General features: G+C 41.3%; 1 protein-coding gene and 1 pseudogene across 5 annotated transcripts in view; both read left to right on the forward strand.

The window, feature by feature from the left end:
- The window catches only part of ARHGEF3 (Rho guanine nucleotide exchange factor 3), a 309,968-nt gene extending 297,983 nt beyond the window's left edge, over positions 1 to 11,985 (forward strand). For all 5 annotated transcript variants that reach the window (XM_057555566.1, XM_057555565.1, XM_028169116.2 and 2 more), the window contains 3 exons: positions 2,502 to 2,672; positions 7,599 to 7,785; positions 9,781 to 11,985. In XM_057555566.1, coding sequence (XP_057411549.1) covers positions 2,502 to 2,672; positions 7,599 to 7,785; positions 9,781 to 10,133 — 711 coding nt within the window. In that variant the 3' untranslated portion in view covers positions 10,134 to 11,985. The remainder of the gene's footprint in view (positions 1 to 2,501; positions 2,673 to 7,598; positions 7,786 to 9,780) is intronic.
- LOC103010050 (CCAAT/enhancer-binding protein gamma-like) lies at positions 5,252 to 5,905 on the forward strand (annotated as a pseudogene).
- Positions 11,986 to 12,336: the final 351 nt, after the last annotated feature.

A 12,336-nucleotide genomic window follows, 5' to 3' on the forward strand; every position in this document is an offset into this window, starting at 1 on the left:
GCACCGCAACAAAGAGTAGCCCCTGCTCGCGGCAACTAGAGAAAGTCCACACGCAGCAACGAAACCCAACGCAGCCAAAAAAAAAAAAAAGAAAAAAAATTTTTTAATTATTAAAAACAAGGAAAAAGTATGGATTTCACTACATATTAAAAATGTAATAGGGCTTCCCTGGTGGCGCAGTGGTTGAGAATCTGCCTGCTAATGCAGGGGACACGGGTTCGAGCCCTGGTCTGGGAAGATCCCACATGCCACGGAGCAGCTGGGCCCGTGAGCCACAATTGCTGAGCCTGCGCGTCTGGAGCCTGTGCCCCGTGACGGGAGGGGCCGCGATAGAGAAAGGCCCGCGCACCGCGATGAAGAGCGGTCCCCGCACCGCGATGAAGAGTGGCCCCCGCTTGCCGCAACTAGAGAAAGCCCTCGCACGAACCGAAGACCCAACACAGCCAAAAATAAACAAATAAATAAATAAATAAATAAGAAAATCCTTTAAAAAAAAAAAAAATGTAATAAAGTAGAAAGATAAGGTAGATATAAAACAATTGCTCAGATACCTCCCATATATTTTAAGCTTCTTGAGGGCAGCGACCCTGTCTCATTTCTTTGAATGACACCACCTAGTCTGACACTGAACAGATGCTCAACAAGCATTAATTGAATTAATTTGAAGGATGAGTCATAGCTTTAGAATATTTTGTGAAATTTCTTGTTTGTTTGTTTTTGAAAGTAACAATAAATAATTAGTCATCTTTGAAAACCAAAAGGGGGAAAAAAGAAACAGGAAGAAAGTTTGTACACCAAAGTGTTCCCTTTATTACTTGTTTTGTGTTAGGGAAACTCAGATTAATTTCACAGGACTTACATTAAACATTAGGTTGACATCAAAGACCAAAAAAATTCTTTTATGACATAAAGAGCCTGTATTTTTAAAAATAATGTTTTTTTAAAATTATCAAAGTAGTGCTACCATCCAAATTCAGGAAATAGAGAAAAGAGTAAATAAATGATCTTTGAAACTCTTAGTAGCTACAAAGGTGCAGAGATTATGCCTCTGTCCATAGCATGCAGTCACCAGGCTTCAGCTCAAAGCTGTAAGATCTTCTGTCAAACTTGCATGGAAATGCCAAGGTTATAACTGGGTAGAAGTTTTTATCCAGTTGCTTTGGGCAGAAGGCAAGTGAAAAATAATCATTTAACAATCTTAGAACTCACTACCACTTGAACACAAGGTCTGGTAGCTTTTCACTGAGTAAAAGCCTCTTTAAAACCTTGCTTTTCAGAGACTGGTTTGTTTTTCCATTAAGTAAATGTGACCAAGAAGAGGCCTTACTGACACTTCTCATCTGTTACGTTCTTTTCCGTTAATACCAGCACAAGAAAGATGGGACTGTTGGTCTTTTCACTATTAGGGGACAGAGGACTCTGGTGAAGAAGTCATTACTTTGCCTTGGATTGGTGTCACTGAGTTTTTACTCAACTAATTTCTTGCTCCTTTGTTTTCTAGAATTTTCTAACTTTTAGATGTATTGTTCATGTTATAGAACAACACTACATTGGAATAAATGCTTACTGAACATGTCTCAGTGTTGTGCTCTTGTTGTGTTTTGCTTCATTTTGAATTTAACAATAATGCAGGGAATTCCCTAGTGGTCCAGTGGTTAGGACTCCGCACTTTCAGAGGACCTGGGTTCAGTCCCTGGTCAGGGAACTAAGATCCCACAAGCCGAGCGGCCTGGCCAAAAGAAGCAAAAAAACAAAAACAATAATGCATCCACCATTACTTTGAAATCCCTCTACCCCTGATTTACTCACATGTGCTGTAGGTATGGGCCTGAGTGTATATAGACAAATTGTCCCCGTTCTTACTCCTAGTGTCCTTTGTTTCCATTCCTAGTTCCCTGTCTTTCATAAATCATTTATGTTTTGTCACTAAAAAGATATCCAAACCATCTATTCACACCCAATTTGCAAATATTGTTTGTAGGTTAGATTAAGTGCATGTAGAGAGACCTTGAAACTGGGTTTCAAATCCCCAAGGACAATCCAATCCCTTTTCTAGACTATTACATTCTACTTTTCCGCTCCTTGGCCACATTTTTTGAATGCCTACATTTTCAACATTGTGAGCATGTTTTAAGAAATGTGCAATATAGAGCTTAGTGATTATAAGTCCTGCACATTGAAATCAATACCTCATATCTCTTTCACTCATATAAAATTATGCATCAACATTAGTTTTATATATAATACAAATATGTGTGTGTGTACAAATGAATATGTTGTATGTATTTATATGTGTACATGTATAGATGGTGTACAGATGGATAGATACAGTATATTAAAAACATTTATTTATTTTTCCCTTTTCCCAAAGCAGCAACTTAGATAACATGATCTCAGAATTAGATCCAAGTGTATCTTAGTGACTTTCTAGGCTGAGTACCTGGGCCTTGTTGGTGTGAATGGTTTGCTGACTTTCCCCATCCTTTTTTTTGTTTTCACAGATAAACATCATTCAGGGAATCGTGGCAGAAATCAACACCAAGACTGGAGAATCTGAATGCCGTTATTATAAAGAGCGACTTCTTTACTTGGAAGAAGGCCAGAAAGACTCCCTGATTGACAGCTCAAGGGTGCTGTGTTGTCATGGCGAACTGAAGAACAACCGGGGCGTGGTGAGTAGTTACTCTCCTTCAGTAATCTCATCCTGGGCCTCCCCAAATGCTTAATCCACTTGATACTGAGCCTCCTGTTACTATGCCTTCCCTAACCAGGGTCGCATTTTTTAGACAAAAGTTGCTTTCCCAGTGTCTTTTATATCATGGGATCATATAGTTTTTAAATATATTTTTATATTTTATTATATATATATATATATATATATATATATATATCTTAAATTTCATGACCAGTACATATTCAGAAAACTTTTGGAAACCAACATAGAGTTGCCAGCTTTTTCTTTTGTTTGGTCATGACCTTTGGAAACAAATACACAGCTTCCCTGGTGGTGCAGTGGTTAAGAATCCACCTGCCAATGCAGGGGGACACGGGTTCGAGCCCTGGTCCGGGAAGATCCCACATGCCGTGGAGCAACTAAGCCCGTGCGCCACAACTACTGAGCCTGCGCTCTAGAGCCCGCGTGCCACAACTACTGAAGCCCGTGCGCCTGGAGCCTGTGCTCCACAAGAGAAGCCACCGCAATGAGAAGCCTGCACACCACAACAAAGAGCAGCCCCTGCTCACCGCAACTAGAGAAAAGTCCACACACAGCAATGAAGACCCAACACAGCCAAAAATAAATAAATAAAATAAATAAATTAAAAAAAAACAAAAATACAAAACAGTTACCATCTCCTCCCACTTTGATATCAGAAAGTAATGGGTGATTTTAACAAGATGTTAAAAATATATGATCTCAGAAAAACAGATAGCTCTTTAATTGAATTCATTTAGCTTTATGAGAAATTCTTCCTTCTCATGAATTTGTACCTATCCACAGACTGACATTTTGAGACCAGTTTTTTGGGTTTTTTTTAATAATAATCTACCCTCCCATCAGCTGTATATCTAGCTCTGACCTGTAGGTATTCCATTTCCTGGCTTTTATTCCTCAGCAGGTACTGAAATTGTTTCTCTTCTCCTATCATAGCAACTTGTACACATCTTCCCTGGAGGGCTTACTACAGTGGGTTGTAATTCTCCATCTATCTGTCAATATCTCCCATTTCACCACACTCTTTTCGGGTGGAGACTGTGCCTTGTCAACCCCTAGCGCCTATCTTGGGACCTGGCACATACTAAGGCACTCAATAATGTTAGGTGAATGCATGAGTGAATGAATGAGTGATAAATGCTTACATGAAGGAAAAATGGATTTGAATTACATGAGAGTTCAAAATTCATTCAACTCAGGGTCTTCCCTGGTGGCTCAGTGGTTAAGAATCCGCCTGCCAATGCAGGGGACATGGGTTGGAGCCCTGGTCCAGGAAGATCCCACATGCCATGGAGCAACTAAGCCCATGCACCACAACTACTGAGCCTGCGCTCTAGAGCCCACGAGCCACAACTACTGAGCCCACGTGCCACAACTACTAAAGCCCGCGTGCCTAGAGCCCGTGCTCTGCAACAAGAGAAGCCACCGCAATGAGAAGCCCATGCACTGCAACAAAGAGTAGCCCCCGCTCGCCGCAACTAGAGAAAGCCCGCGCACAGCTACGAAGACCAAATGCAGCCTAAAATAAAAAATAATAAATAAATTTATTTTAAAAAAATTCAACTCACCAGGCTATTTTTATATATAGCAGTAGAAATTAATGCTAATATATAATATATATATAATTTTTATATATTATATATAACATGTATTTTATGTAATATATAAATTTTATTATATATAATATATATTTAAATTTCAGCATTGAGAAAGACAGTCTCCACTTCTTTTGTGTTTCATCTTCAGTATCTAGCCAACCCGTAGAATGAAAGCCAAAACTAGATTGAAAACTCTTAATAAAGCTTTGATGATTCAGGGGACGCCCTTCTGACCTGGACTGTAAAGTGGCATTTATGAGCAGGCTTGGAAATGTTATTTGAAATCACTGAGGACATGTCACAGCACCCATTATCAGTGCTGCTGTAGATCTAACCAGCTGATGTTGCAACAAAGGTTATGAGACCTGTCACAGGCCGCTGCTTGAAGAAGTGTTTCTGTTTGACTAGGGAGTTACTGATTGCCAGACAGCGGCATTCTGCTTTTTGCTGATATCTGGAAAGCACTGGTGGACTTCTAATGGCTGATGCTCTGGCTCCTTGAACATTCTTTCTCAGAAGCCCTGTGGGAAATAGGAAGATGCATCACCCCACAGAACGAGGGCCTGTTCTCTTTCTGTCCATCACTCAGGGACTGAGACTCTCTTGCTGGATGTGCCCAGGGCATTAAGGATGAACTCTATCTAGTTCATGTTTCAGGCAGATAGATTTTTGAGAACAAAGATTTTAGTTGGGGTGAGGGGATTTGTTTTTGTTTGTTTGTTTGTTCCCAGTAGAATTGTAAAAGTCATTATGAATAAAGTCCTGAGTCAGGAAAAAAGTCTCAACAGTTTGAGGGCAGGAAGGAGCTGTGACTAAGAAGAGGAATTCTCAGTGAACATTCACAAATAAGGGATATTTTTTAAAGTTGCCCAGACAATCTGAGTTCAAAGTGCCTACCTTGGCTAGAAGAGTGGTAGAAGTAGGACTGGCGGACCGCGAGGCCTGGGTCGGGTCAGGCCGCGCCGTGCAGGGCCGCTGGGAGTGGAGGCCGCTTGGGGAGGGGCGGGCTGGAGGCGCAGGTACATGTGAAGATTTCTTGGCAGATCAAACCATTGATCACCTTGTCCTCATTTCTACTTGTTCTGTGTTGACAAGGGAGCGTGCCCAAATGAGCAAGGTATCACAGCAGAATAGTACCCCGGGCGTGAACGGAATAAGTGTCATCCATACTCAGGCTCATGCCAGCGGCTTACAGCAGGTTCCTCAGCTGGGGCCCGCCGGCCCTGGGGGCGGAGGCAAAGCTGTGCCTCCAAGCAAGCAGAGCAAAAAGAGTTTGCCCGTGGATTGCAACAGTGACGACTGTCGTCAGCGCAGAAAGAGGAACAACATGGCGGTGAAAAAGAGCCGGTTGAAAAGCAAGCAGAAAGCGCAGGATACGCGGCAGAGAGTGAATCAACTCCAGGAAGAGAATGAACTGTTGGAAGCAAAAATTAAATTGCTGACTAAGGAATTAAGTGTACTGATTTATTTCTTGGGCATGCCCACAACCTCGCAGATAACTTGCAACCCAGTAGCACTGAAAATATGACAAATTCGGATAATGCAGGACAGTAGACCTCACTCCTTTCAAACGTCACAACTTGTGGCTTAAACGTTAAAGGTGTGACTACCTACACTACTCGTATCAGGGGCTGAATCTCCGTTATTCAAAGATCCGTTGAAGGTTGTTTTCTAGGATCAGCACTGAAGAGTTGATTAGCTAAAAATGTTAGCCATATAATTTGAATATCTGGTTTTAAATGATAAGGATCTTTGTGGGGATAAAAAACATTTTTAAAGGTATATGGTAAAAAAAAAAAAAAAATGCCCTGGAGCTTGATGTTCTTAATAAATCCTGACTTCCCAAAGAAAAACAAAAAGAGTGGTAGAAGTAGAAACAGTGTAAAAATCTCTGATTATTTTTAGTATATAAAACAGTGACTAACCCCTCCCCTCCCCTCACCCCAAAAGAAAAGTCTTAATATTCTCTTCTGCCATCCCCACCACCCACACCAAAAAAAAGCCCTTAACTTGGTTATTTTGTGCTTTACTCTGTTTTTAGGTCTTCAAACCTGCCCCCACCACAAACATACACCAATACAGAACCATCATCATTTGTGTGTCCACAAGCCAACATTTAGTTGAGCTTCAGTTTCTGCAGTTTTTGGTGTGTGTGTATGTGTGTGTCTGTCTGTCCATCCATCCATCTGTCTGTGGCAGGATGTGGGTAGATGATCCACAAGTATCTTTTCTTCCAAATCTAAAACTATCTGATAATGCTGAATATGCTTCCCCGACCCCAAATCAAGATTCTAATGTGAGTTTTCAGCCCTACTCTTCTGGTCTCCTCTTTGAGACCCTAAGGCTGACATTCCCAAATATTGCCACTGGAAAACCAGAATCTAGCTGCAAAGTCATGGATCGTCTCACTTCACCTCCTAAGCATTTCCAAGCTGCAGGAAGAGTCTGGCACTTAGAGTTGAATGGAGCCAATTTACCCCAGCTCCACTCAGCAAAATTGCTTTTATAATGTGGTTTGAGACAAGCCTTTATTTTTGAGATTCTTTTTTTGCCAACAACACACACATCAATCATCAGCCTTTTAAGTACAACCTCTTCAGAGAACTGAGGTTCTTATGAACTTAACTGAGAAGGACAACTTGTTTGATTGTCTGTCTTTGTGGCTACAGCAGCATGCTCTGGTTTCCTCGGGAATGGGCAGTGTTCCGAGCTGGGATGCCTGGATGAAGCTGATAATCAGCTCAGTGGTTGAAGGAACAAGTGTTCTATGGGTTTGAGAAGCAAACGTTAATATTAGTCTCTGATATACCAGTCTCGTCCTTTATGGACTGTTATTCATCGTGATCTCTTAGAATTGTATTGGATACAATAAACCAAAGCCCTGAGAGCACTAACTTTTTTTCCTTCATTACCCTCTTCATTCTATGGGGTTTCTCTCTCTCTCTTTTTTTTTTAAATGTTCCTATAAGGCTGTGTGTGTCTGCACAGGTTGTGGATTGCAGTGTGAAGAACGCCACTGCAGCTGGCAGACCTGGCTGCAGGTGTCTGTAGGCAGAAAGGCCTTCTTCAGTGGGGCCCTAGGGAGGCGCTCCCATAGGAAAGGCAATGGATGCATCTGGAAATGTGTGCAACCCCCAACTGCTGTTCTGCCAGAGGTAGATTTGAGCCTAGAAGTTCATAGGCCATTGTGAACCTGGTACCTAGGGACCTCTTATCCACAGAGGTCCACTTATCAACTACTCATTAGATTATTGCTTAGGGGAATCCTGTGGATTCTTTTCTTCCAGAAACTACACGTTTTCCTGTTCCAAGAAGTACTTGTGATCACTCGGGCTGTCACCCACAACGAGCAGCTCTGCTACCAGTTGTACCGGCAGCCCATCCCCGTGAAGGACCTCCTGCTGGAAGACCTGCAGGACGGAGAAGTGAGGCTGGGCGGCTCCCTGCGTGGGGCATTCAGCAACAATGAGAGAAGTATGGATGGCTGTCCGTTTTGACCTGTTGAACGTCTTTGGTCGTAGTGGTTTGGAGGGAATGGCTGCCTGGTGAAAAGAGAAGAGCTATGGCCTTGAAGTCAAACTGCATTCCAGTTTTCTTTCATCACTTACTGGTTGTGTAACCTTACTCAACCTCTGTGAGCCTTAGTTTCCCATCTGCAAAGTGGGGATGCATGCATACCTACTTCATAGGATTGTTATAAGGATTAAGTAAGACACTACAAGTTGACTTGTCTGCATATAACTGGTGCCGCTTAAGCTCCCTTACTCTGACTCCATCCACTGGATAAAAGCATTCTTAAGACCAGACGGTCCCTATGTGATTACAGTTGTATAACGGTGGGTTTCTGTAGTTAAGCTGGCAGACTTGTCTCTAAAGAGACATAACTATGATCAACTGGGCTGAGGGTGTATCTGTAATTACTCTAATGGGCTTCTCTAGCTTGAGACTTAATAAACAAGGGAATTAACCGAAAGAAGCTTAGATAGCAGCGTCTATCTAGTGCCTTCTATGTGTCAAGCACTGTGCCAGGCACTGATACACACTGGGGAACCAAACAATTCAATTCCTTGGAAGCCCTGTGGAACTTACATTGTGATGGAGGAGGTAGAGGTTATTTGAGAAACAAATAAATAATCCAGGTACCTTAAGAAAACAAACCCAGTAAGGGAATAGAAAGGGATAGCAATAGGAGGTATGTTTAAGATGAAATGGTCAGGGAGGTCTTCTTTGAGCAAGTAACATTTGAGCCTCTTAGGTTAACATTGGCATCGTATTGTCAAAGTAATTCATATATACTGCCTCTTACCTACTCACCAGTCCCTCTGCCCTAGTGGTAGTACTAGTAGCAGTAGTAGTACTTGTATTTCTCAAGTACTGACTATGTGCCAGGCACTGTATAAGCACTTACATGTCTTATTATATTTATTCCTCATAATAACCATCTAAGGTAGATTCTCTTTGTTTTCCGCATTTTACAAATAAAGAAACTGAGACGTAGGGGAGTTAAGGCATTTGCGCCATAGCAAAGACTGGAGCCTGAATTTATCTGAAGCCAATATGTTGGCTACAGGGATCGTGCACGGGGACTGACTGAGCGCAGACACTTCTGTGAACCACATGCATGTGGCACACGGGGCCCATTAAATGACAGTTAATGTTGTCATTAAACTAAATCAAATGTCTTCCATATTGTGCACTACCATTTTTTAAATGCACATAGCTCCAGGAATTCCCCGGCGGTCCAGTGGTTAGGACTCCACACTTTCACTGCCGAGGGCCTGGGTTCAATATCTGGTCGGAGAATTAAGATCCCATAAGCCACGTGGCACAGCCAAAAGAATATAAATAAATAAAAATTTTAAAAAAATAAATGCACAGAGCTCCCGTTGCAATTATTATTAAAATGTCATTTCATTTTAAAATGAAACCGAACTTATAAGAGTCTTTACATATCTTCTCAATCATCAGATACTGAATATACAAGTACTGTCATGTGGAGGGTCTTGGGCCTGTTTGATGTTACAAAGAGCTTCTTAAACTTGAAAAAGCTCTAGCTTGGGGCAGTTGTTGAAATTACAGATTCCCAGGCCCACCTCAGACCCACTGAATCTGAATCTCTAAGGGTAGGACCCCGAGATCTGTATTTTTAACATGCTCTTGGGAGATTTTGATAGGCAGCCAGGTTTGGTACCCAGTACTCTGGGATCCCCTGAAACACAAGACATAGTTGTTCCGTACTGATTTGCTAGCTTCTGAGAGCAACTGAGTGCCAGCCCTGTGTCAAAACCTGTTGATTGATGGAGGCTTCAGGGTGGAGCTGAGCCATGTCCTGGATCAGCAGGGCACATTTAGTAATCAATTAGTGATCTCTGCCATGGGTACTGGTGGTTAGTGTCATCACATGTGTTATCTTTGGCCTGAGGAAATACCTGTCCATTGACCTTTTTATCATGTGTTTTTCATTTCTAGTCAAAAACTTCTTCAGAGTAAGTTTCAAAAATGGATCCCAAAGTCAGACCCACTCATTACAAGCCAATGACACCTTCAACAAACAGCAGTGGCTCAACTGTATTCGTCAAGCCAAAGAAACAGTTCTGTGTGCTGCAGGGCAGGCTGGGGTCCTTGACTCCGAGGGACCGTTCCTAGATCCCACCACCGGGAGCAGGGAGCCACAGGGAGAAACAAAACTTGAGCAGATGGACCAATCGGACAGTGAATCGGATTGTAGCATGGACACAAGTGAGGTCAGCCTTGACTGTGAGCGCATGGAACAGACAGACTCTTCCTGTGGGAATAGCAGGCATGTTGAAAGCAACGTCTGACAGAAGCGTGTACTTCTTGGAAGTAGCCCTGTGTCTTACCTGTACAGTATTTGCATTCCACACATGGAACGGTTTGGAGAAGCACTTTTTAATACTTTTGTGACTGTGTTGACCCAGTCCTGTCTGTACTTTTTTGTCCCTAGTACTGTAACTGCCAATCTGTGTCAGCTGGAATCTGTGGCAACTGCTACCCTGTATTGTATTTCACAAGTGTCTGGATGGATGGAGAAGTACTTGAACAAGTTACTTTCACTTGTCCTGCTGGATTTTAAAAAACAGAAAGAAAACAATCTCTAAACTACTGTTTCATGTAGATTAAAGGGTCCTTCCGTGTTTCTCTAGTGCTTTTCTAGCTCTTTGACAGGGTAGCTGAAGGCATGAAATTTAAAGGGCCTTGAAAACAGGGCATGAGGAAATTACTTGTGTATCGTGATGGCATTTGAAGGAGAAACGGGAAAGATCAATGTTTCGAGTTAAATTGGTTCAATGTCATCCAACCAAAAAGCATGAAAACATCCCTGGGGATTCTGAGGGTTTAATTTTGCAAAGGAAGAAGCACTGTCTTGACCTTGCAATTTCATCCAGTACAAATTTGATGCAATAATCTATTAGGACATGAAATAAGAGTCTGACCTTAAAAGGATCAGCGCAAAAACCGCTGTCAGCTCTGAATCTTGAACTGAAATGTGCATTGCATCAGGAGGTCTCTGCCATAGATGCTGGCTGGCCTTAAAGAGCCATTTCTAGCCTAAAATAGCAGAATAGAACTCAAAGGGCCTGGGAAAACCTGGCAGGATAGCAAGAAGACCCATCTTCGCTTTGTTTCATCAGCTTAGGCCTACTCGTGTTTTAGAGCATGAATGAAGAGAGGAGGAAAAGGGACTGCAGCTCAATCAGTGACTCTGTTTACAGAAACATGTGAGAAGAATTTGGAAGAAGTGCTCCATTGTGACCTTATGTGGGAAGCATTAAAAGAGAAAAGTAAGGTCCAGTGTCCTCTGGGAAAGACCAGAGCCTTGGGTTTCCCTGCCCCACTTTTGGGTCATCATTTGCCATCTCTGCTCTGTGCTGGAGCAGAATCATAATTACATTCTCCAGAGGCCGACTTAATTAACTCTATCATTAATTAGGATCAGTTATCCAAACTAATAAACCTCTTTGCCAGCCTTGATTTACAATGCGGGGTGAGTCGCAGACCTTTAAAAAAAGTTAATACACAGAAAATCTCCCTGCGAGTGTAAATATTAAAGATGACTTGTGCAAAATTGTACCCACACCAGCACTAGTAGTAATGATTCTAAATTATTGCCAAAAAAAGTTTTCTTTTCTTTTTTTTTTTAAATCTGTGTCTTTCAAGTTTACACAAAGGAAAGCAGTAAATACTGTGTTGTCATTTTATTATGTACGCCTATCATGTGCATTCAAAGAAGCTGTGTGACAAGATTTATCAATATAAAAACAAGCTATAGTACTTATTTTTCCAAAAAAAAATGTTGTCCATTTTACCCTGTAAAACATATTTCTGTATTTATAGATTTTAAACACAGTGAATCTTTTTTTCTATTACAAGTTTATTTAAAACAACTCAAGTTGTTATTGATTTAGCGACTGAATGAATCTGCTGCAGACAGAAGCAGAGAAAAGCCGAGAAAAGTTGTTTGATGGTGGGGAAAAGAATGAATCATTCTTTGCAGGAGCCATCGGCCACTTTGGCCAGCGTGTTGAGAAAAGAGGTCTGTCAAGGGCTGGCCTATGGGAAGAAAGTCAATGAATATTTTCATGAAATGAATGTTTTTGTATAATGGCCTTAAACTTCTCTGGAAGCATTTCAAATAAATTACATTAAAATGTCGTCGTCTTTGTATATAGTATTTGCCCTACAAACATCAAATTTCAGTGATCTTACTGGGAGGTTCTTTCCGAAATTTTTGCTTGTACCCAAATACACACATTAAGATAGGGTATGGGTTGATATAAATGCTACGATTTGATCTATCAAAGCTCTTGCAGAACTCATATTTCTAAGATCTGTTTTTTCAAGGATTCTCTATTCACTTTTTTTTCTTTTTTCTTTTTTTTTAATTTCTAATTTTATATTGGACTATAGTTGATTAACAATGTTGTATTAGTTTCCAGTGTACAGCAAAGTGACTTGGTTATACATATACATGTATCTATTCTTTTTCAAAGTCTTTTCCCACTT

This window comes from Balaenoptera acutorostrata, chromosome 10 (genome assembly GCF_949987535.1).
Source record: "Balaenoptera acutorostrata chromosome 10, mBalAcu1.1, whole genome shotgun sequence".
NCBI classification, from domain to species: Eukaryota; Metazoa; Chordata; class Mammalia; order Artiodactyla; family Balaenopteridae; genus Balaenoptera; species Balaenoptera acutorostrata.